This window comes from Canis lupus, chromosome 9 (assembly GCF_011100685.1).
Source record: "Canis lupus familiaris isolate Mischka breed German Shepherd chromosome 9, alternate assembly UU_Cfam_GSD_1.0, whole genome shotgun sequence".
Taxonomy (NCBI): domain Eukaryota; kingdom Metazoa; phylum Chordata; class Mammalia; order Carnivora; family Canidae; genus Canis; species Canis lupus.
Genome location: NC_049230.1, coordinates 56480227 through 56506332, shown reverse-complemented (window position 1 = coordinate 56506332; position 26106 = coordinate 56480227). Strand labels below are relative to the sequence as shown.

The 26106-nt window shown below is 43.3% G+C and overlaps 1 protein-coding gene across 1 annotated transcript; it reads left to right on the top strand.

The window, feature by feature from the left end:
• The first annotated feature begins 455 nt into the window (after positions 1–455).
• Positions 456–24452, top strand: ZBTB34 (zinc finger and BTB domain containing 34). Its single transcript, XM_038549325.1, has 2 exons — positions 456–511; positions 19013–24452. The coding sequence occupies exon 2, from the start codon at positions 19023–19025 to the stop codon at positions 20535–20537; it is 1515 nt and encodes a 504-aa protein (XP_038405253.1). The 5' UTR covers positions 456–511; positions 19013–19022; the 3' UTR covers positions 20538–24452.
• Positions 24453–26106: the final 1654 nt, after the last annotated feature.

Sequence of the window (26106 nt, the reverse complement as noted above, 5' to 3'; positions counted from 1 at the left end):
GTCTCGGAAGGGGAGAGCTAGGCGGGGGTGGTCGCAGGCACACCCCACCCCCGGCGGTGGCGGGTCGAGGATCCTGCGCTCGCGACTCCTCTCGGGGACACCCGGGGCGCGCCCCGCTGCGGAGCCCTCCTCCCGCCAGCAGGGGGCGCCGACGAGAAGGCGGGCTGGAGGCCTCGGGGCGAGGGCCGCCGCCGCTCCCTGGCGGAGTCCGCACCGAGGCCGCCGCTCGCCCACGTGTCCGCGGCGAGGCTCCGAGGCGCGGCCGGGGCGGGACCCGGGGCCCAGGCCGGGCGACAGGCCAGTCCCGCAGCGCCCCCGCCCCTGTCCGCGCCTGCCCGGAAGCGCTGGCGCCGAGGGGGCGGGCCCGGGAACCGCTTCCGGGGGCGGGGGGCGCGGGCTGGGGCGGCAGCCGGAGCGGCGGGGACGGGCCTGGCGCCGGCGGCGGCGGCGGCGGCGGCGGCGGCGGAGGGGGCGCCGCGGGCGGGCGATGTGAGCGCGGCGCTCTCGGCAGGTGAGGCGCGCCGGTCGGGGGCGGCGGGCGTGGGGCGGCGGGCGTGGGGCGGCGGGGCCGGGGGCAGCCCTCGGCCGCTGTCCGGCTCCCTCTGGGCGCGGCGGGGCGGGCGCCTCCGCGCCTGGTCAGTCCGGCGGGTGGGCGGGCGGCGCGGGCCGGGGCCGGGGCCGGGCGGGGTCGGGAGGCCCCGGCACCTGCTCTGGCCACAGGCGCGCGCCGCGGAGGGGCCAAGAGTGCTCGGCCCCGGGTCCGGGCGCCGCCGGTGGGGCCGCCCCGGGCTCCCCAGCCTCCGCCCCGGGCGTCTCGGGATCCCCTGCTGCCGGGCCCCGCGCCCCCAGCGGCGCTGCCCCCTTTGTACGGGGAGGCTGGGTGGCCGAGTGCCCTGGAGAGCTCGTCCGGGCCGCGGGGTCGGCCCTGCTGGTGGCCGCCGCCGAGCCCCTGCCCCACGCCACCGCCTTCCTCCATCCAGGTAAACAGGCGGCGGCGCGCCCTGCTCGGCCCCGGACGTCTCCATGGTCATCTCGCCCTCGGCCGCTCCTGCCATTACGGAGGGCCGGGCTGGGGTTGGCCTCCGGGGGTAAACGGTGTCTTCCTCGGCTGGGCTTCAGGGCGGCACTAGTCGGGGAGCCGTCTGGAGGCTTTCTGCAAGCTCTTCCACGCTGGGCCTCAGTTTCCCCATCTGATCAGCGAGGGCTTCAGATTCGCTCTCTAAAGACCCTTGCGGGTCTGTCACTCTGTGTGTGTGTCTGAAATTAAGGGCTGTCCCTGATTGCAAAATACTGGGCCGTTCCACTGAAGACTTTTTGCGAATGTGGACTTTTTAGCCACTTAATACACTTGGTTTCAGACAGGCTTTAAGAATGATTCCCAGAAGCTTTTCTAAATCTTACCTTAATTGTATTTCATCCCTTGCTTTTGTCCCTAGGAGTAATCAGTCACATCCCGCTGAGTTTTCGCATGCAGATTTTTTTTTTTTTTTCGTTGTTTATATTTGCCCATTTTCTCTTTGTTCCTTAGTCCAGGCCCTCTTTGCTTCACATCTGGATTATTGCAACAGCTTCTTAGTTGGTCTGTGACTTCAGAAGTCCCCCGCCTCCCCCCTCCTTCCTTTATGCTAATGCCAAACTTAATATAGGAAGTCAAAAAAAGAGTGGAGTGCTTGCTTGATTATTAAATGTCAAGATGCTGTTCCATGTGGTAGGGGAAAGCAATGGAAGACACACAGCCTCCAAGCAGCTTTTACACTGGGTGCTGAGACTTTACCTGTGAAAAGGTAGTTGATTGATGAGACGGGGCTGTGTGCTGTAGAATTAAGAGGAAGGAGAGATGGAGGTCACCAGAGGCTGAGTGGTCAGGGAAGGCTTAGCGAGGAGGTAGGATTTGAGCTGGCTGCTACAGGATGAGTAGGACTCAGATAGGAAAAGAAGAATCAGGCCCAGTGATCCAGTGGAGCTAGTGAATAGACCGGTCTCCTTGTAGAGAAGTGTTCCTATAGGAAAGGGAATAGGACGAAAGATCGATTGGAGCTTGTTCCTGAACGAATTTAACACTAGGCCAAAGTTGAAACTATTCTAAAGGGGGGGGGGGTGGTAAGCAGCAGGAGACTAGGGGTGGTTTGTGATAATTTGCAGGAAAGGAAAGGAGTTGGCTTGGAGGCTAGGAGATCAGCTAAGAGGCCATGGCCTTGAGTAGTATCCTCTTGTCTGCCACACTGGGTCCAGCCATTGCCCACCCCCGCTCTTCTTGGTTTGACCCCTCCTCACCTACTTGAACCTATTCCCTGCTTCTCGTTCTCCCATCTGTCCTCTGCAGAAGCAAGTTTATGACCGCCTCTAGGGCTTCGCTCCTGTTGTTCCCCCCTTCTGAAGTGCTGGCCTCCTTTTTCTTCTCTGTGTAAATTCTCCATTTCACTTCCTTCAAGCCCCTGCTGAAGATATACTTCCTCCAGAGGGTGTTCCTTGACTGCCCTACCCCCATGCCTTTGTGGCACTCACAATCTAAAGCTCAGGATTCAGCATGTGTTCCTTGGTTATTGGACTTGTTCTTGTCCCAGCTGGAGTGGGTGTTTTTTTTTTGAGGGCATTGTGTCTTAATACTTCTTGTGGAGCTCTGATGGTATCTAATACAGCAGCCAGATTTTTATAAGAGATATTCAGATACTTCACCTGATATTTGTTGGTACACTTAAAAAAAAAGATTTGATTCTCCTCCTTTTTAAAGGGGGCGTCTGTTATTATCAGCTTTCTCTGTTATATATCACTGATGCCCAATGCTGCCATTCAAAGTGGATGTTTTCGGCTCTCACTCTTAGAGCACCCATAGCGTAAAATGAATCTTTGGAAGATTAAAAAGTTTACTTTTGATTATGAGAGAGAAAAAAGTCACGTAATTCTTCTGTTGGAGACTGTGGGGAAAGAACTGCCACATTGGAGTCAGGCCTGGGTTTGAATCCCAACAAGGCTACTTACTAGTTCTGTGAACTCGGGCAATTTGTATGAAGTCTCAGAGCCTGTCTCCTCTATAGTGTGGAGATAATAAAATCCATCTCATAGGGTTGCTCTGAGTTTTAAAATGAAAAAAAAAATGTATATGAAGGGAGGTAGCAAGAGTTTGCAACTCATATTAACTGCTCAGTACATTTTCATCACCACCACCAGCTCATCAGGTATAAATTTATCAAGGTGGAGAGATGAGATGTGGATTTCTATGTGTCTCTGGATCCTTTCAGCTGAAGCACTTGTTGAAAATGTCCATATCCTGAATCCAGAATACGATCGTTATGTTTTCTTTCCATTCGTTTTCATGTTACTTTAAATTCTGCTTCATGTTTTTCAAATTTCTTAATTATGTCCATTTAGTGTTTTATAGCTGACTGCTGAATTTAGCTTAGTGAAGGTCATCAACTGAATGCAGTTTAATATCTAATGGTTATTTTCTGGTTGATATTGATGGCATGGAAAACCTCACAGAAGAAAGTGATTCAAGGTGAGCTTTTCTAACCCTTCTGTTCTAAGAGGTAGGATTTGAGGTTCCCAGCCAGGCTCAGGGCCCCAGAAATGCCAGCAGTAAAGCAGAGGAGATGCCACTTCTTGACATTTTTGAGTTCTTGGTCTTAAGAAAGCTTACTCATTCCTTTACCTGAAACCTACCTTTCTCATTTGGGATGAATTCATGAAACCTCCATTTGACCACTTCACAGACAGAGGTAAAGAAATGTTTTCGGACATAGTGGACACCTTGCAAAGAAATGGCTGCAAACTACTCAAAGTACAGCACAGTGTAAACCCTTAACTATCTTTGTGTCGGTGTGATGATACATCCTTAAATGAGAATTTTCTTCTCACTGAAAGTTGATCAGTAGGAGTCCAGCACCAGTGAAAACCCTGCATCTCACCAGTGTGCCTGGATTAAAGTCTTACAGGAGGTAAGAATTCCCACTCAGGACTGACAAATCTAGGTTCAAATCCTGGCTCTGACAGTCATTAGTGACCTTGGGAAAAGTTCTTCATCTCAGTTTGTTTCCTTATCTGTGGAATGGGGATAGTTGCCCTATCTGTGTCAGAGTGTTGTCATGAAGGTTCAGTGAATAGGTAAAGTGCTTACTTAGCATAGAGTTCACAGTAGGAATGTAACTGGTAATCCTTAACATTACAGGTGAGGTTAAAGAGGCCATCCCTGCCCCGCCAGGACAGCTCAGAAGAAGATTCTGATGTTTTTTCATAGACTGGAAGACAAACCCCACTGTCAAACCAAACTGTACTCTCAGAATTAGTGTAACTGAGCAGACTTGGAGAATGTTAACGCCTTGGTAGGAAATCTAACAGTTTGGATAAAAATGTTCTTTCAGGCTCACATGAATTAATGCAGTAAGAACTCTAGACTTGTTTTCTTTTAAATTAGGATGAGTGCTTCATGAATATCCATCACGGAATGCCATTTTATTTATTTTTTTCGTGCATTGGGTTTTAGCAGCACCAGAATGTTTTATGCAGCCCTGGTGTTATTCGGCTGCTGCTTTCTAAAGGATTAGATTGTAATTCATGACAGCTCAAGTTTAGTTTTGATCTAGACCCAGGCAGAAATACCTAGAAAAGTTATTTTTATATAGTTGTTACTGCTGTTACCATGCCTGCTGTCCCTAGTGCTTCCATCTGTGGTCTTTTTCATGACTTTTTGTGTGGAATGGAAATTAGAGATCCTAGGTCTTCAGTGCCTCATAGAGTTGTGGCTCTGGTATCAGCAAGTGACAGAATCCAGCAGGTGCAGCTCTGGGTTTGGAATCGTGAGCATATTGATTGAGAATAATGGGTACCTCCTGGTGCCTTAAATGACTTCCAGATTTGTAACCTTGATTTCTTTTATTAGAAGTGTCACTGGGTATTTTTAAACGAAGCAGAGCAAATTAGAGTGTTTAATGGGTTAGATGGGAATGAGCCACCTTGCTAGATTGTGCCTGCTGGAAGGGATGGCCCTACACCTATTGGGTCGTCAGCAGGAGGAGTTGAGAGCTGAGGGTGTAGCGATGGTGGCATCTGAGGATTTTGAGCCACCAGCTTGGTTCAGGTTGAGTCAGCTGACATGTGCTGAGAGCCTCTCTCTCTGCCAGACACAATGCTGGGCTCTGGGCACACGGTCCCTGCCCTCAGCTCACTGCCGAGGGTGTGTGCTCAGCAGCACATTGGCGATTGCTTAGATTTTATGCTTGCGCTTCTGTTCGAGTTGTCTTTATGGGGAAACACTTCCAGGGCTTTCCCCAAGAATGTTGTAAAGGGGTTTGCAAGGCCCGAGTGCATGTTTGCCCAGATGGCATTGAAGTGTCCCTTCTTTCATCTTTAGGCTCTCTTCAGAATGGATTAGCAATGCAGGGAGATGTAACTAGTCTCCACTCTGGTTTTCATTGTTCAGTGTCCTTACAGCTTAAAAAAAGGCACAATGCCGAATTTTATTGATGAAATGTTGTGCTAAGTGTGGGTGTTACATTGTTCTTGTGACCATGTCACAGTACCTCTCTTACAGGAGCAGACAGCAGAACTCTGCTGCTCTCAGCTAAGCTTTTTTCTCTCTTCTCTCGCATTTTACCAGATCAGTGCTCAGTACAATCGTTTGATTACTCCCAAATCGGCATCTGATGTTTCTGAACAGCACCCCACACACACACCCGCAACCTCTTACTACCCGTCAGACAGCTCTACACAGGTGCCCAGTGGGCAACCCAGACACCCCTTGTCTGAGGCTGAACTCACTTGCCTCCTAGCATGGATAGCGTCCTGCAGTCTCCAGGTCCTATTGAATCCTTCTTTGGACTCATGTTCAGGTCGGTGGCTGCCAGAATTGATTTGGAGTTTTCTCATCTAGTATTCAAGGCCCTCCACGTTCTGATGGTGGTTCTCCTCTTTGCCCCGTCACCCCTGGAACCTGAGCCCCAGCCACTCCTCCAGACACCACATGTTTCCCTCCTTTATTCCCCGCTCCTGACATTCCTTTCTGTTCTACTTAAAATGCAGAGCCGTGTTTACCTATTACTAACACCAGGAAGCTTTCCTTTGTTCTATTTTGATTTTTAAAAAAATCTCTTTTGGTCAAAAGTGATCAGTCTTGTCATTGCTCCTCATAGTTCTTTGTTTCTGCCTCTCTAAATTGTCTACTTGATACACTCGTTATCCACTTGCAGCCTTTCTCTAGATTGTTTGGTTTACAAAATTATATATTTTTAGGAAGACTCTTACACATATCTTAAAAATACTTTTGGTGAGAATAATACAGCTATGTGGTAGAACATTCAAGAAGTATAAAGTGAAGCCTGTTTCCCTTCCCCCTCCCAGTCCTTAGTCCTCATTCCCAAAGTCACCGACTTTTATAGTTTCATGTGATTCTTTCCAGAGTTGATACAGCAGTGGATATTTATTCTCTCAAGAAAAATACATGAAAAGAATTCCATATATGCATACATATTGTTCCGTATCATGCTGGTTTGGGCTAAATACTAGAACCCTTTTATAATGAAGCATAATTGATCTATCTGTCCTTTCAATGGCTGTGTAGGGTTTCATTGTTGATTTTTGTTGTTTTTTTGAGCGAGTCTCTCTCTCTCTCTCTCTCTCTCTCTCTTTTTTAAGATTTTATTTATTTATTCATGAGAGATACAGAGAGAAAGAGGCAGAGATACAGGCAGAGGGAGAAGCAAGCTCCCCACAAGGAGCCCGATGTGGGGCTTGATCCTGGACCCCAGGATCACGTCCTGAGCAGAAGGCAGACGCTCAACCGCTGAGCCACCCAGGCGTCCCTGAGCCAGTCTCCTCTTGATGGAATTTTGAAGTTCCCCTTTTCTCTCTCTTTCTCTCTATTTTTTTGCTACAGCAAATAAAAATGCTTAGTGGGCCTCCTCGTTAACATGTGTCCTAACATACTTTTATAAGGGCTATCTATTTGTAGGATCAATTCTTAGCAGTTGATGGTGGACCAAATAATAAATGCCTTGTGCTTTTGCATGCTGATTGATCTGACCAGGTTATCCCTCAGGATTACACTTGCCAGTTCTTTTTAAATATGTGCAAATCTGATGGGTCAAAAAAAAAAAAGTAAAAAAAAAAAAAATTTGATGGGTCACAACTGGTAGCTCATTTTTTCTTTCCCTAAATTCACATGTGTTTAGTCATGAATGAAGCTAAACATCTTTTCATGTGTTTTGTTGCTATTTGTCTTTTCTTTTTCTATGAAATGTTAATTCCTTTGCCCCTTCTTCCGTAGGATTTTCTGTGTCATCCCAATCTGATTGATTGGCAATATAAATTAAGGAATTTGGAAAGTAGCCCATTGTCAGATGCATGTGTATTTTTCCTTGGTATGTCATTCACTTCTGGTTTTTGCAAAGGATATTTTTCAGTTCTTTGTTGTCAGATGTCTTCATTTTGCCCTTTGTGGCTTCCGGGATTTCTGTCATGCTTGGAAAGACCTTTATTTCATTATTATAAATAAATTCATCCATACTTTTTTTCAGTTAATTTTTGATGATAATCAAGTCTTATAAAAGTACTGTCATAAGAACATACCAGGACCCTCTTTCCATTCCCTGGTGCTAAGAAATCAGTGAATAGGCAACACCTTTGAAAACTCATGTTGCTTCCCTTACCCGCTCTTTCTTTCCTGTGAGCCTCTGGGGTTGTTTGGTGTGAGGGCAGTCATTACCTTTTCAATCTTTTGCTCAAACTCAGTGGAAGGAGCAGGGTGAAAGGAGGAGCAAAGTATGATTAACTGGTGTATCTGTTCACACCCCTGTCAGGATCAGTCCGGTCTACTAGAGACTGTTACTTTGCTGTCTTTGCAAAGTGACCTTTTTATTCTTAAAGCTCCTTAAGGGGAGCCTGGGTGGCTCAGTCGGTTGAGCATCTGCTTTTAGTCGGGTAGTGGTCCCAGGGTCATGGGATTGAGCCCCGCATAGGCCCTCTGCTCAGCAGCTGTCTGCTTCTCCCTCTTGCTCTGTGATGTCTCTCACTTTCACTTTCCCTCAAATAAATAAAATCTTAAAAAAAATAAATAAATAAAGCTCCTTTAGGTAAAATGCATTTGTTAGTGAGCTTTGAAACCCTGATTAGGGGTAATTTTCCCATGTTTATTGGATTTCAGAACAGGGTCTTGTCCTGTCCACACACGCATGGGTGTGGTGAGACATTCTGTAGCTTTTTTGGGTGGGATCTTGAAGAGATTTCAAGCAGCTTTGCTAACTAAGCCTCGTTGAGTATGGTCTTGCATCAGATTTTAGTTTTCTTTTCAGAGTATGCATGCATGTTTATCCCTAGGACCCGTCTCCTGACTTCAGGTCTGTGGGTGGAGCATCGCAGGCTGACCTGGACACAGGTTGTACAGTGTGGCCCTCCCCCGTGGCTCGTGCACAGAGTGCCTCATTGTGGCGACCTCCCCCCTTCTCTGGTCACCCGGTCTGCCTTCACTCCCCGGCTTGGGTCCGTGTTCTTCCTGAACCTGCTCCTTCTCTATTCCTCATGATTCTGGCCTGCCCCTGGTCTGTGCTGGCCTGTTGTTCTCGCTGCTGTCCTCGGTGCTTGATCAGCCCTGGGTCGCAGTCTGCTCTGGCTTTGGAACACCAGTCTCAGTGCTGCTTAGAATTTTGTTGAACTTGGGCTAAAGTAGCATCTGCTCTGTGACTTCCACCTTTAAACACCAAAAAGACCAGTTACTTGAGCCTCAGACTAGTGGTTTCTAATTAATTGAGTCTGTAACATGAAGATAGGTGTTTAAGGAGTTGGAATCAGCCAGGGTCAGCAGCTCGGATGGGGAGAAGTATGCAGATGAAGGGCATACTGTATCTTAGCTGCAGGGCCACCTGGGACCTTTTTTTTTTTTTTCTGCTCAAAGCCCTTACCTCTCTTGGAGATTCTGATCTAGGAAGAGGCTGCTGTCATAAATTTCTAGAGCTGCCATTGTTCAGTCACAGGGTCATGCATTTGTAATTTTGATGGATATTAATAAAATACCCCTCACTTGGCCTTCTCCATCCCCTTCCTCTTCATAGAAGCAGTAGGAGCCCATGCAGCAATGGGGGAATGTTTACCACTTGTCCCTGTCTCTTTCCCTGGCCACAAGGCTAGAGTAGGAATGTAACCTGGGACAAGCTTTCTTATCCTCAGCTCTTCCTGACTTCTGGTCCTGCTATTCCCCACGGGCAAATTAGACAAGGATCAGGAGTTCTAGTGTAGGAAGTCTAGATGGGCAGATTTTGCACTGGTATTGAGAAAGTTAGCCTCTTGGAATCTCAGTTTCCTCATTTCTAAAATGGGGGGGGGGTACCTCCCTCTGTGGGGAGGGCAAGAGGATTCAGAGAAATAATGCATATAAGTCCTTTATGACATGCCTCGCCCATATCAAACATTCAGTCAATATCAGTTATTGATGATGATGGTGATAATGGGCTTTTCCAAGTAAGGGAGAGGTCTAAAGGATGTGGGAGGTGGCAGTGACCCCCTTTTACAGTTGCTGAGGCTAGTGGTAAGGGGTGGCTGGCCACAGGGAAGTGGATGAAGGGGACCAGTGTCAGGACTGCCCACCTCAGAGGTGGTCCTTCCCAGAACCCGCTGAGACCAGTGACAGCAGTGTCATCAGCTGACCTTGGTAGAGGCTGTGTGTGAGGTGAAAGCTGCTTCCAGGGGTGTTCAGATATTCTCCCATTAAAAAAAATTGGCAGAGCAGGAAGTGTATGTGTCCATTGGTTGAGTGAGCAGAAGAACACTGTGAAGAGGTTGAGCAGCTGACAACTTGAACCTTCCAGCAGACCGCTGCAACTACATCCTTACCGTGTATGTTTTTTTAGAGGTATTTCATGTTCTTATCCAGAGTGTAATCTTTACAAACAAACAAACAGAAAAACTCTTAAGTATTAATGGAAAAAAAGTATTAATGGTATTGAAGAAAAATGTCCAGCTGATATATGCGTGTTTTTTAAATTCAAAAATAGCAATGGAAATGTCTGGTTTGGGGATGGCTTCTTGCCTAAGTTAATGTGACAGACCTGTGATCAATCTGCTGAGTTAAAGAGTACTGATTCTGCTGTATTTAGTGAGAGGAATAATCACATTCATTATTGTCTTGCGAAGCAGCTGCAAACTTTGTCTAGATAGAAAACTAATATATAAATCACTTCTCTGCATTATGAATTGAATGAATTTCATTCCCACATCTCTCTGAGTTGGAAGGAATCTATGTTAAGCCTGTATCAAACTGTGAGACTGGGAATCTTATTCATCTTTGAAATCCCTTTGGTTTGTGCATGCAGAAGATTGAAACTGAATGAGTATTTCCTATAAATGTAGAAAATAATTTAAATTCCCAGTCAGTATGCCATTTAGTGATTGCAATTAAATGTAATATTTGCAGCAAATAAGACAAAAGGCTAATTTCCTTAATTTCCAAAGAGCTCTGACAATTCAATAAAAAGTGCAAATAGAGGTAAAGGATATGAACAGGCAATTCAAAGACAAACTTAGACAAATTGCCATTAAATGTGAGAAAAGATGATCAGCCTCACTTATAATTAAATAAAAGCACTTTAAAACCATGAGATGCCATTTTAAACTGATCAGTCTGGCAAAACTGAAAAAGTGTAATGCTGATTATTGGCAGTTCTGAGGGGAACAGAGACTTCATGAGCTGTTGGTGGGGGTAGCTGCTGCCGCCTTTGGGACACAATTGGCATGATCAGTGGAAATGAAACCATGATTCTAGCAAAGTCTTCAGCTTGGAGGAAATACCATGGCTATTTAAATTTTTTCCTGTTTAGGGTATCAATTGGGACCTGGTTAAATAAGTACATTTCTATGGCTGTGGAAAGATTTTAAGGTGTATTAAATACATTAAATAAAAAAGGGGGTGTAGAACAGTTTATGCTGATATGTGTTTGTAATTTTCTCTGAAAGAACACAGAAAACTCTTACCAGTGATTATCTTTGGGAATAGGAACTGGGGAAGAGCTTTGCTACTCGTTTTTTATTTTCTTTACTAGGATTTAAGTTTGTGTGCATGTATTTTGTTTTAAAGATCAAATTAATGCAACGTTGATCTAAGTTAGGTGTAGGCCCACTGACATTCTGTGCAGAGGAGGAATCAAGACCTTCAAGAAACCAGTGAGTAGCCCATGTTGGGAAATTGCTGATCTAGAGGAGTGGAGGCTCCTGTTTGAACTTGATTGTCTCTTGAAGAGGTTCCGACTTGCTTTACCTCTGGACCGCTAGACCTGATATCAGGTCATTGGGTGTAGAACTTGTGATTCATGATGCCTTTTGCTCCATTCAGCTTGGTAACGTGCCTAGGACTGAAGTTACCTGCAAAATCCCTGTGTGTCAGACTTCTAGAAGCCTCCTGCTCTGGAGTGTTGCTTATTAGCAGCTTCAGGCAGAGGGCTTTGAATCTCATTGTCACGGCCAGAAGGAGGTGTTAATGTAAAGGAGAAGAGAGTGAAGCACTTCCTTTCTCATTTACAGAAAACTGGAATCCCTCTCTTAGGTGTTAATCATGGCCTTTGGTTTTTCTCTCCAGTGATTTTCTTTCAAGTGTAGCTCTCTACTTTTCTTCTGAGAAGATAAAGAGCCATGCAGAGGAGGAGGAAGCCTCACCTCAGAGCTAGTTTCGGTTGGTTGTAGACTATTTCAGAAATGCTTCATTGTTTTTTCTTTTCTACTGGTTTTTGCCCAGAACTCTGCACCTTTCAAAAGCCTAAGCCCACGTTCCTTTTGCCCCTTAATTCCCAAAGCCACTATTTACACACCTTTGTGTCATGCCAGGCAGTATCTGTGTTTCTAGAAGGCAGTCTGGTGTAGTTAGGACCACGACCTCTCCACTCAGACTAAGTTCATCTTTTAAATGTGGGACTTTGGCAGTGTCTTGACTGCTTTTCCTCAGTTTCTTCATCTATAAAATAGGAACAATCGTAGTATTTCCTTCATGGAATTGGTAAAAGGATCAAATTAATATATATGTTTAGCACAGAGTCAGTACTCATTATATGTTGGATTTTATATACATTCAGTGCATGAATTTCCCTCATTTAATCATGATAGCAGTTGTGTTGGGCAGTAGTTCTTTTGAGACCTTTTCTAGGTAGGAAATCAAAGTTAACCAACTTGTCCAAGACCACATGGCTGTTTAAATGTTCATTAGTACTATTATTATCAGGAAGTGGCAGAGCCAGGATTCATGAAGGTAGCTGAGTCTACCTTCAAAGCCAGTTCTCTTTGTTACACCATGCTGTCCCCCTAAAAAAATGTCTGCTACAGCTAACCTTGATTACTGTGGGCCAAACAGCCACTGTACTATTTCCTACTTCTTTTTATTAAGATTGACTGATTGACGGAAAAGGACAAACATTATATGGTCTCATTAATTTGGGGAATATAAAAATTAGTGAAAGGGAATAAGGGAAAGAAGTAAAAATATCAGTGAGGGTGACAAAACATGAGAGACACCTAACTCTGGGAAATGAACAAGAGGTAGTGGAAAGGGAGGTGGACAGGGGGTTGGGATGACTGGGTGATGGGCATTGAGGGGGGCACTTGGCGGGATGAGCACTGGGTGTTATGCTAAATGTAGGCAAATTGAACTCCGATAAAAAATTTTTTAAAAAAAGATTGATTGATTTGAGAGAGGGAGAGAGTGGGCATGTGTGCATGCATGTATACGTGTGTGCTCGGGAAGGGCAGAGGGAGAGGGACAGAGTCCCAAGTAGACTCTTTGTTGAGCCTGAAGGGGGAGGCTTGCTCTCAGGATCCAAAACCAAGAGTTGGATGCTTAACTGACTGCACCCCTAGTGCTTTATAGTTCTGCCTACTTGTATTTTATAACAAGCCACAAGGCAGTGACTGTTATTCCCATTTTCAAGATAAGAAAACTGAGACTTGGAAAGTTTATGAAGTACCTCACCCAAGATTTACAAGTGGAAAGCAGGTGCCATTTCAACCCAGATCTGACTCCAGATTCGTGCCTCTGACAATTTTATTATGATCTTTTCTGACCTTTAAAAAACTGGATGACGGGGGCACCTGGGTGGCTCAGTTGGTTAAGCAGCTAACCCCAGCTCAGGTCATGATCTCCGGTTCCTAGGGTGGAACCCTGCCTTGGGCTTCCTGCTCAGCAGGGAGTCTGCTTTTCTCTCTCCTTCTCATGCTCTTTTTCTCTTTCTCTCTCTCAAATAAATAAAATCTTAAACAAAAACTGGGGCTGAAGCATCCTGAATTTTTTTTAAATGTTACTTATTTTTAATTACATATTCAGATAGTTTAGAAGTGTGTCTAAAAAGATTCATTGAAAGCTAGTAGGACTTCCAGCTACCTTGGCCCCATCCCAGAGGCAGTAGAGATTATTTGTTTTTGTGCATCATTCCAGAAATAGTCTGCATATTGACACAGCAGTGTGTGTGTGTGTGTTTTCATGGTGCTTTATACAAACAACACGTATACCGTTCTGCACCTCACCCTTTTCCTTCAGCAGTATACCATGGTGATTATATCATGTCAGTATGAAAAGAGCTTCCTTATTTGTTTTTACTGGTTGTATAATGGTCTTAAGTATGGCCATTCCATAAGTTATTAGCCATGCTCCTCTTGATGAGCATCTAGTTGTTCTGAATCTTTTGTTTTGTCCAGTGCTGTAGTAAATTGCAAGGGCTAAAGTTCCTTGGTCCTAGGGGGATATGCATTTGTAATTTCAGTGGACGTCACTAAAATGCCCTCCAGAGTATTTGCCCATTTTACAACCCACCAGCAGTGTCTGTCAAATTATCATTTGACAGGGATTTTAAGGTATTTTTTATTTTATTTTATTTTATTTTATTTTATTTTATTTTATTTATTTTTTTATTTTATTTATTTTTATTTTATTTTATTTATTTTATTTTATTTTATTTTATTTTATTTTATTTTATTTTATTTTATTTTATTTTATTTTATTTTATTTTATTTATTTTCATGAGAGAGAGAGAGAGAGAGAGAGAGGCAGAGACACAGGCAGAGGGAGAAGCAGGCTCCATGCAGGGAGCCTGATGTAGGACTCGATCCCGGGTCTCCAGGATCAGGCCCTGGGCTGAAGGTGGCTCTAAACTGCTGAGCCACCTGGGCTGCCCATGCCAGCTGGGTTTGAATCTTGCCAGTTTGAGAAAGAATTGTGTCTCGTGTTAATTTTTGTTTGTTTGTTGATGTTTTTAAGCACTTTATGTTTCAAGACTATTTTAATTTCTTTTGAAGCATCTGTTCATAGCCTTTGCCCATTTTTCAATTGTTATATTTGCTTTTATTGATTTGTAAGAGTTTTATATTTCTTTGCCATATATGTTGTATTTCTTGTAACTTTTGTTCATTTGTTGGTCAAAAGCCATTTATTTAGTTGTATCAAAGTTTTTCTGTGGCTAAAACTCTGTTTTTTCCTCTGGTATCTGTCTTTGTGTGCTTAGTAAGACCTTCTCTAGAAGGTATCTTGGTCTGTGGTGGAAAAGGGATCTAACTTTATTATTACATATTCATATTATCCAAGCAGCATCTATTTCAAAAATTCTTCCTTTCTCACTGATTGGAAATGGCCCACAGGGCCCATCCTGGTCTGCCTTCCATCTGCCTTGATGGCCCCCTGAGGCCTGTGTCCTCTGCCTTCCTCATTGTCCCAACTGTACCGGAGTTCTCTAATGCTTCTTTCCTTCCTGCTCAGGCTCTCGTCTCTTGGTGTGTGGCATTCTGTCTGTCTGGAGAACAGGACCATTCTCCTACAGCACCTCCCCACCCTCCATTATAAAAGATCTCCTAGCTCTTGTCATATTTTTTAACAAGAGAATGATAGCCCACCTGAACCCCTAGTGCCTGGCACATAGAAGACCGACTTAGAGGGAATGAATTATGCGGTCATACATTTTGATATCTTTATGTTTGGCTGTTTTTGTTTTTTTTTTTTTCTAAATTGTCTTTAGTATTTATTCTTCTAGATCTTCACTGTCCAGTGTGGTAGCCACTGGCCACATATGGCTAGTGAACACTTGAAATGTGGTTATTCCAAATTAAGATGTGCTATAAATGTAAAATACACATCAGATTTCAAAGAGTTAGTATGAAAAAAGAATATGAGATGTCTCATTAATAATTTCCTAACGGGGATCCCTGGGTGGCGCAGTGGTTTAGCGCCTGCCTTTGGCCCAGGGCGCCATCCTGGAGACCTGAGATCGAATCCCACATCAGGCTCCCGGTGCATGGAGCCTGCTTCTCTCTCTGCCTCTCTCTCTCTCTCTCTCTCTCTCTCTCTGTGACTATCATAAATAAATAAAAATTTAAAAAATAAATAAAGGCTGTGTTTAAAAAAAAATAATTTCCTCACGTTGGGACATGTAGGTGGCGGTCGGTGGTTGAGCATCTGCCTTCAGCTCAGATCGTGATCCTGGGGTCCTAGGATCGAGTCCTGCAACAGGCTCCCCACAGGGAGCCTGCTTTTCCTTCTGCCTATGTCTCTGCTTTAGTCAGTGTCTCTCATGAATAAATAAATAAAAATCTTTAAAATAAAAAAAATTATAATAAAATAACTTTCTAACATTGATTATATGTTGATAATGTTTTAAATAGGTTAAGTAAAAATGTATAAAATTTTAATTTTTTGTTATTAAACAATGCAGCTGCTAGAAAACATTACACATATGGTTGGTGCTATATTTCTGTTGGACAGCAGCATTCTAGATGAATTTCAAAATCATTTTGTGAACTTACTAAGTACTTCATTGGGTTGCATTATAGTCATAACTTAATTTGGAGGGAGAGTGTCCACAGTTTATCGGATCTTTCAGAAGTGTAATATGTATCTTCACTTATACATGGTTTTGTCCTTATAAAGTGTTAGTTTTCTTCTTGTAGATCCTATTTTTTTTTTAATCCTCCTGGTATTTATAGCTTCTGTTACTGTTGTCGGTTGTACTTGTCGTTATCTTACCTAACTGGTTTTTTATGTACAATAATTTTTGAAATGCTCCATTTGCTAGTTCCTGCTTCTAAACAGATTTGTTCCAGTGAGTACCTTGTGTTTTCTGTGTAAATAATCCTATCTGCCTTGAATAGTAATTTTACCTCCTCTCTTCTAATGGCTCTGTGTCTTAATTTTCTCTTGTCTGTGGCTTTGGCTAGAACTTCCAGAACAATGTTAAGTAAGAGAAGAGATGGGGAGACAACCTGTGTCCTCCCGGGGACTAAATGGGAATGCCACTATGAAAGTATTTACCAGAGTACGCACCAGGGAACACTAATTCTTGGGAATATTTACATGTGTACCTTGAGAGAAGAGTTACATGCTTAAATGAGTGTGCAAACAGCTGAGTTAAATAGAATTCTTGTTTGCAGGACTTTTCAGGTGGGTTATTATGCTAATATATTGTTTAATCTCTAGGAGGTTGGGATATTGAGTCTAGTGCATGGGCTTGTGTGCTACTAAATACAGTTTGGGAAATGCAGATACAATGTTTCCTTTCTAAGGATGATGTTGCCATTGATTTGCAGTAGGTACTGTTTATTATATTAAGAAAATATTCTCTTCCTATTTTTCTCTTACTTTGAAAAGGCATTTCACTTTCTAAAATCCACATTTGGTGTAGTTTTGATTTGGCCATATGGTTTTTCTCCTTTGATTTACTGCTGTGGCAGATTATATTTATATATTTCCTAACATGTAGCCATCCTTACATTTGGTCACAGTATATTATTCTTTTAATAGGTTATATTTCCTAGTACTTCCTTCAGGACTTTAAAATATATTTACTTAGGTAAAGTTGGCATTCGTCTTCTTTATCCTGTTCGCCATCTTCTGGTATCAGATTTAGGCCATATAAATTGAGATGCTTTACATTTTTTTTTTTTTTTTAAGATGCCTTAAATGTTTTAACATGCATCTAAAACAGTGTGAACGGCCTGAAGATCACTTATGCTTTGGCACTTCTGTTTTTTATTTAATTCTGCCAATTTATGTTATTCTAAAAATATGTCCATTCCATACAGATTTCAAATTGATTTCAGTCATAAATCTAGGATAAATAAGGGCACAGTATTCCTCCTTAACTAAAATGTTTTAACTCAAATTCTGACATGATAAAAAAAATTCTGGTGTAATCTAGTCACACTAACTGGTTGATCCTTTGCTACAAGAGTCAGATATATTTATTTATTTTATTTTTTTATTTTTAAAAGATTTTATTTATTTATTCATGACACAGAGAGAGAGAGACAGGCAGAGGGAGAAGCAGGCTCCGTGCAGGAGCCCCACGTGGGACTCAATCCCGGGTCTCCAGGATCACACCCCGGGCTGAAGGCGGCGCTAAACCGCTGGGCCACTGGGGCTGCTCAAGAGTCAGATTTATTTATTTATTTTTTTTTTTTTTAAGAGTCAGATTTAATTGCACGTTGTTGTGTCTTCTAATTTTAAAAATTTTCTCTGCGATTATGCTGTTCTATATTAATAACTTTTTGCTTTCTTTGGGTTTGATTGTTTCTTTTCTGACCTCTTCGATGATTTCATTTATTTTTATACTTTGTTGTTTAATAATAAAAACATCTAAAGCACTGACTTACCCTGTTAAAATTTGTTGTTTCAAAATCCTCAATATTTCGAAAAATTTCAAATATATAGAAAAGTTAGATTTTACAGTAAACACCTGAATACACCCATCATACACACTATGCTTGTTAACACATTACTATGTTTGCTTTATCACCTATCTGTTCATCTCTTTTTTTGGATTCATTCTCAAGTAAGTTGAAGATATAAGTAAACTTTACTCCTAAGCCCTTCTTGCTACAGATTTGATATGAGTTTTTTCTTTCTCTCTCTCTCTCTTTCTTTCTTTCTTTCTTTCTTTCTTTCTTTCTTTCTTTCTTTCTTTCTTTCTTTCTTTCTTTCTTTTTCTTCTTTCTTTCTTTCTTTCTTTCTTTCTTTCTTTCTTTCTTTCTTTCTCTCATTTTATTTATTTGAGAGAGAGAGAACAAGTTGGGGGGGAGGAGCAGAGGGAGAGGGAGAAACATTCCCCACTGAGCAGGGAGCCCAATGTGGGGCTCAATCCTGGACTCCAGGATCTTGACTTGAGCTGAAGGCAGATGCTTAAACAACCGAGCCACCCAGGCACCCCAGAGTTTTCTTTTTTACTAAATAGTTTTATTCCTTTTTGACTTTCTCTTTGATTCTGTGCTTATTCAGAAGGTGCTTAAATTTCTCTTGGTTGCATTTTAAGCACTAAAATATAATTGTTAGATCTGATTTTGTTGTGTTTTGGTTAGAGTGCAGCCTGGGCTGTATACCCTTTCTGGGTTGTGAGTGCTTCAGTGCTGTGGGTTCTTGGCAAGGGCTGCCGGCCTTTCCTAGGTATGCCCAGGCTATGAGCACTGGTGAATGGTGATATGTCCATCACTCTAAGACTCTTTGCTGGAAGAGTCAGCTGCCTACCCAAAAGGATATAAAGGTGTACAGAACCGAAGGGGGAAAAATGCACATCAGGACAGCAACTCAGATTCTAAACTAAAGAGTTTAGCTCCATTAGCACAGTGCGTCCAGTGTGCTCTCTGCTTGAAAAACACCAATTGGAAACCTACAAGTAAGGCAGAACAATTTTTAGATGAGTTTGCGTATTTTTTTTTACAAAGTACTCCAAATCCTCAGCAGTAAGTGAAATATCAGGGAAATACGTTTCCTAAAAGGATACCAGATTCTCAGTGAGCTGAAAAGGCCCTACTATATAATGTTATGATTTTGATAAAGATGAATGTTAGGCCATTGGGGCTCTAGGCTGATTGATTTTTAGGTTATCTGACTTTAGGTGAATTAACCAAGACGTGAAAGACTGAAAATGAGTAAGAGGAAGAACGCTCAGGTTGACCCTCGGAGGTGAGCGCAGTAGCTGCAGTGGTGGTGGTGGTGTTTTTGCGAGCTTGTGTTTATGCCACTTGTACTTGGTGAGGAGTCACTGGTGAATTATGAAACTCTCTCTTTCTGCAGATTACGCTTCATGTCAGTAGAAATGGACAGCAGCAGTTTTATTCAGTTTGATGTGCCCGAGTACAGCAGCACTGTTCTGAGCCAGCTAAACGAACTCCGCCTGCAAGGAAAACTATGTGACATCATTGTCCACATTCAGGGTCAGCCATTCCGAGCCCACAAAGCAGTCCTCGCTGCCAGCTCCCCCTATTTCCGGGACCATTCAGCATTAAGTACCATGAGTGGCTTGTCAATATCCGTGATTAAAAATCCCAATGTGTTTGAGCAGTTGCTTTCATTTTGTTACACTGGAAGAATGTCCTTGCAGCTGAAGGATGTTGTCAGTTTTCTGACTGCAGCCAGCTTTCTTCAGATGCAGTGTGTCATTGACAAGTGCACGCAGATCCTGGAGAGCATACATTCAAAAATCAGTGTTGGAGATGTTGATTCTGTTACTGTTGGTGCTGAGGAGGCAACAGAGAGCCGTAATGGAGTTAAGGACAGCAGCTTCTTTGCCAACCCTGTTGAGATCTCGCCCCCATATTGCTCTCAGGGTCGGCAGCCCACCACGAGCAGTGATCTTCGGATGGAGACGACGCCCAGCAAAGCTTTGCGCAGCCGCCTCCAGGAGGAAGGGCACTCAGACCGAGGGAGCAGTGGGAGCGTGTCCGAGTATGAGATTCAGATAGAGGGGGACCACGAGCAAGGAGACCTACTGGTGAGGGAGAGCCAGATCACAGAGGTGAAGGTGAAGATGGAGAAGTCCGACCGGCCCAGCTGTTCTGACAGCTCCTCCCTGGGGGATGACGGGTACCACACAGAGATGGTGGACGGAGAGCAAGTTGTAGCAGTGAATGTGGGGTCCTATGGTTCTGTGCTCCAGCATGCATACTCCTATTCCCAAGCGGCCTCGCAGCCAACTGGTGTGTCCGAAGCTTTTGGAAGTTTGAGTAACTCCAGCCCGTCCAGATCCATGCTGAGCTGTTTTCGAGGAGGCCGCGCTCGCCAGAAGCGAGCTTTGTCTGTCCATCTGCACAGTGATCTGCAGGGCTTGGTGCAGGGTTCTGATAGCGAAGCGATGATGAATAACCCCGGGTATGAGAGCAGCCCCCGGGAGAGGAGTGCAAGAGGGCACTGGTACCCGTACAACGAGAGGTTGATCTGTATTTACTGTGGAAAGTCCTTCAACCAGAAAGGAAGTCTAGACAGGCACATGCGGCTCCATATGGGAATCACCCCCTTTGTGTGCAAGTTCTGCGGGAAGAAGTACACACGCAAGGACCAACTGGAGTACCACATCCGGGGCCACACCGATGACAAACCATTCCGCTGTGAGATCTGCGGCAAGTGCTTTCCATTCCAAGGTACCCTTAACCAGCACCTGCGGAAAAACCATCCCGGCGTAGCTGAAGTCAGGAGTCGCATCGAGTCCCCTGAGAGAACAGATGTGTACATGGAACAGAAACTAGAAAATGATGCGTCGGCCTCAGAGATGGCCCTAGATTCCCGGATGGAAATACACACAGTGTCCGATGCTCCTGATTAAGATGGTAACGAAATGCACCCAAACAAAGCACATTAATCAATGCATATTTGTGATTTGCTTTGTTGTAATCTTTGGTTTTCCCAACCATCTGGAAATCTCTCGGTCTCTTGGCAGTTTTTCTAAGGTTTCTGGAAGGAACACTTCTTTGTGTTTATCCTTTCCCCTGCCCTCCCTCTCCCAAGGAGCTCAAAGCATGAAGGGCAATGTATCCAGGGAAAACACAGGCTGACAGTATTCCTCTTTGGCTGAACTCTTAATCCAAAATCTGCCAGTGATTTAGCTCTGCCAACTGGTTGACCCTACATTCTCTGCCAAGAGGCATACTCTCTCGATGTGCGCACTGGCAACAGTGCATTTCCACGGAGAGGGACTAGGATGCCGTCAGCTGATACAAATGGGTAACCTTTTCTAATTTAAAATTACTTTTAGGGGGTAGTTAGACAATTTATATATATATATAATAAAGCGATTATTATATATATAGTATATATACATTCTCAAATTTGATTTTATTCTGGTTGAGGTGAATGTAAGAGGAATATATAATTTAATACAATGTGAACAGGGCTTTTGACTCTGTCTCGTCCCTACCCGATGTTAGGGATTTGTCCCTTTATTTCCCGTAACAAAAGAATGTTAATAGGTTTTCATATATATTAATCATTGTGTCCAAAAGCAAGCAAAGCAAATCACAGTGTTCGTAGCTCTGCTTCATAACAAGTACATAAACCAAATGCCATAAAATGTATTCAACTCTAGTTGGAAACCGTTTGGAATTTTTGTTCGTTGTCCAGTCAGTAAGCTGGATGACCCGTGGTGCTGACCTTTTTACATATTGTAGTGTTATATTAGCCAACCCCAAAGGAGCAGTGGTTTTCAATGTTTTTACTGGCCTACGAATCTACCTTCATTCCGTACTGTAGAAACATACATACCAGGTAACTAAATCGAATCACTCTACCATGAGTTAGTACTCGCACTAAGGGAAAGGGATTTGTAGTTCCGTCTACAAAATTCTCCAAGCAGTGTTGTGGGTTGTTTCTTTCTCTCTCTCTCTCTCTCTCTCTCTCTCTCTCTTTTTCAAACAGCTAGTTCAGGTGCACAGCAACTTTTTCTATGTGCAGTTCCCAGGGAAACTGCAGAACTTGGAATTTGTACTTTTTGTAAAGATATACTCTATGGGAATTGCAAGCAATATATCTTAGTATTGTGTGTGCTAACGAGAGCCTCAGTGGCTCCCCCACTCTCAGTGTTTCCTGCTTAAAGAAACCAACAGTCAAAAGGCCCTCTAAGATACTCTGTGTGTCACCAAATCTGTGTGTGTCACCATTTTTTTGGTCACGTGGTGCTATTTTTATGTTCCATATCTTTTAGGTCAGTATAGTTGTAGAAAATGTGAAATCTAATGGTAATAGTGATTTACAATTTTTTTTCCTCTCTTGCGTTATAGCTTGAAAAGAGACCTCAAAAGCATGTGCTGGCAAACACATTACTGTATGAAAACATACCTGAGTCCTATTTGAATAATGTTTTATTAGTACTTTAGGACATGTCTTCAGTTCTCTATTTTGTTTACCCGTGTGCTTCTAGTAAACAAAAACGGGCTTTACGAGATGGCTCTGGTACTGTATACTCTGACACAGGGAATTTGTAAGCAATTGGATGATGAGTTTGTGCTGCAGGGCTCCCCACAGGATGTCAGCACTCCAGACTCTACTTGAGAATCTCGACTCTGCAATTTGCAGCTAGTATGTCTCCACAGGGGAACAGCACAAACACCAAAAAGAAAAACAGACACAAAAAGACCCACCTCAGAGGCTAGGAGTTATAAGAATACAAAAACAGACGTTTGCTGGTTTTCCATGCTTTTTTGGCTCTTAAAATACCAAGAATGGTGGGGGTCTGGGGTGGGGGCAGGGTGTTTTGGGGGAGGATTTTGCTTTGTTTTGTTATTTTGAGAAAAGAAAATCATTCAGGCCCTTGTGTGTGATAGCCCCCGGGGGTAGTAGCTGTGCGGTAGCATCTCTTTAGCACACAGGATCTATCTGTTCACGTGTGAACTGCTGCGCTACACATCAGTGTTACTACGTACAGATTACACTCTAATCCTGCTGCTCCCGAGGAGCAGCTTTTTGCTAAATCGGGTATATAAGTATGCCTTCTCCTGTCAAACTGCCTAAGTAAGGGGTGCGTTCTCTCCCTGAAGCACTTGCTCAACTCCTGTCAAAGCCGCGTGCCTCAAGGGGAGGCTGGACCCCAAGTGTTTACCCACTTAAATATGTTCTGGGGTTTCAGGTAAATGTTTGTAATTTTTTTTCTTTACATGAAAAAGTTTGGTTTTGATTTTTCTTTTGAAGAATTAAATGCAAAAAATTTGTGTGGTGATACAAATTAAGTTTGTGACAAGAAATGCCCAAATCAAGGACATGCGAGGTCAGGCTCAGGGAAGGAACCTCCTTTTTCACTCAGGCTTGGAGGCTTCTGAGAGGTCTCCAGAGCATTCTGTGATAGATGAGACAAGTCAGGAGGAGAGAGCACTTGGGGCAGGTACCTCGAATATCCTGGTTCTTGTCACCGTGTCAGTTTTAACCTTATTTACATGGAGTTCTTTGTATTTGTCAATTTGTTTAACTGGTTTGAGTTTACCAAAGAGTGACTTATCCAAAATTGTCTTTGACAAAAATATACATTGCTTTGATTGTACAGTTCAGGTTCAAACATTGTAATGGGACTGTTAAAGGGGCAGAAAATTGATTGAGTTTCTCTCTAATAACCATGATTCCACATTGGCAAGTTCCACTTGCCTCCCATTCATGTTGCTAACACTTTACCCTTTCCACTGCTAGCAGTGTTAAGAATGAATTCTCAAGCCATAACCCAGTACTGTAAGGTTCCACAGGGCTTCGAGGAGGCAGCGCGTAGGCCAGCGCAGAGCTGGACGGCCTCTCTGAGTGAGCACACCGTCGTGCTTCTCAGGGTGCGTGGCGGGTGAAAGGTTAACTCCATTCAGATCGGGCAGCAGCAATTAATTGTGCCTTGTCACATGAGGATGTGCCAGGAGGATTAACATGGCCACAGAACAGAAACATTCTCTCCCTAAAGGTCCCTTCACGTCTCCGCAGACGAAGTACGCTGTGTAACTCCTTAGAGCAAGTCTTTTTGGAAAGCAAAGTCCCTATCTCTGTACAGTTTTAGGTTAGATGTTTCATTTATAACAAATGCAAAAGTCAATTAAGATAGAAGTGATATGTGAAGAAATCTTTTACGGCAGAACATATCCTGAATTCATATAGGTCTGTTCATAATTGAGTCTCTTCTTGAGCTACCTTTTCCAATACGTAGACAATGTGAAGACAGTGACGGCGTCCTTTCCTCTGGGTGTTTCACCTGTTACTACAAACTGTGAAAACAAAGAATTTTATACTTTTACTAATGTTTGTGGTTTTAAACAGTTATTTTCATTCTAATCCGTTCTCTCCCCTCTAATTTCTACTAAAGCTGTAAATACATTTAGAAATTATATTTGTAAATACAGCATATGAAGACAAGTTAATTTTTTTGGTCAGTGGAAAGCCTCCCAATTGGCTCTGCCTTTGTAGTTTTGTTTTTTTGGTTCGTTTGCGTGTGTGTGTGCGTGCGTGCGTGTGTGTGTATGCATGTTTAACAGCAGAAAGGATACTGTCGGTTCACTGTTAAGCAGAATATACTGTAGAACTAAATTGATAATTTTCCAGCTTCCAGAGCATGAGTAGATGTCTTTTCTCATGATAGCAGTTATAACCAAGTCTTTGTTTTTCCCTTAGCCCAGACCATAGGCCTGCATATTTTTGCGTGTGTTTTTGTTTTTACTTTTATTTTTCCAGCCTAGACTCTAGGAAGAACCTGCAGGAACACAAAACAAGGGCTGGGGTGGGGGGGTGGGGGGTGGGAATCATCTACGTGAATGAGCTTTACTTTAAAGAAATCAATGTATTTTATTTTAACAACTTTTTCTATTAGTTACTGTGATTTTTGTTGTTGTCTATGTTATTGTTAAATTCTGTAATGGTTTCCTGTGAAGCCTCCACTGAAAGGGACTCAAATATGCAACACCTAAACTATTTTCCAAGGGCACATGCCCCTTGAATGGTGCTTCTAGACTGGTCAGGGTTATTTATTAAATTTTATATATGAAAGTATTGGGGAATTATGTAAATTCTTTATATGAAACTAGTTCATAAATCATAGATTTCATATTACTCAGTGCAACTGAACTGAAGGTTCAGAAGAGTCATTCACATTGTTCCAAATTTGTAATGGTTGTCACACGTCACGTATGTCTTCTTCAGTAAGTGCCAGAGTGTTTCCACTGTTTCTGCCCAGTGCTCGACTTCTTGGCCCGGAAGAGGACCTTGTTTTCCCTGGTTCCCCTCTGGGCCTGGCACAGACAGGGCTACTGTAGTTCTTGATCAAGTCCTGGAGGAGCCCTGCCGCAGATTCAGTAACCAGACCTCTTGCTGCCCCTCAGTGACAAGTATGCTGTGAATTCAACCTTTGGACTTGCTGCCCAAGCCTTTGGTTGCTGCCCTGACTATAGTAAGAGGTAAACTTACCTGGTTTCTTTGAGAATGACCATTTTCCTAATGTGAAAACCATCTCTCTCACCACTTTTATTAGTAGGGCTAACATTTTTTTCCGTTATAAATGGTTGAGCAATTTGAATGACTTAACACAGTGTCATTATCTTGCAATATAAACTGGTAACCTCACAAGCCCACACTTCATCACCATATGAAGTAAATGAAGCTAGCTAAGCGGATGCTGTATCAACTAGTAACTTGCCATTAAGGATTATTTTATAGCATGAATTTAAGACTATTTATTCAAATGATATTTTACTCTTGTATTCATTTTGTTTTAGATTTGTGACATGAATATTTCAGTGCTGCTTAATTTTGTTCTGAATTCTTGTTTCTTGCTTGTAAATGGCTTTTTTATGGTATAAAGTCAATGGAAATTGCTGTTTGTAAATAAAAATGCTGCTAGAGCAAATGTGCTATGGCTTCCCTCTGTGTTTGCCCCCCTGGCCTCTGTGAGCTCCACTGGCTCTACAGAGGTCTGCCGTGTCATAATTTCTGTAACCGCTGCTTTTGAGAGGTGAGGATTTCATAAGAAGCCCTTGTGCCACCATGGTGCTGGGAAGGCGAGAAAGAAGCAGGTGTATTTCCATATACCTCTCTCTACTGTGGCGAAGACCGATTGTCAGGGACTCCCGTGTGCTGCCATTCTCCCCTAGAATGAATCGCTGGTGACCCAGGTCCTCACTGGCCTGCAGAAGCACCCCCCTTGGGTCCCTTGAATGTGCCGTGTTCACACCTGCCACAAAGCACAGAGCCGTACGCTGCATTGTGTCTGCCATCTCCAACTGTCTTCTCCCCATTAGCCAGTTAACTTGACTTCAGACTTCAGCGGAGGCCTTTTCTGCCTGGGAGCCCTTGCCTACAGCAGCAGCAGGTCCCTTTACCCAACGCGTATTTCAGTTGGTAGTTGTATACTGATGAGTGGGATTCTTTGGTCAATGTGTCTCCCT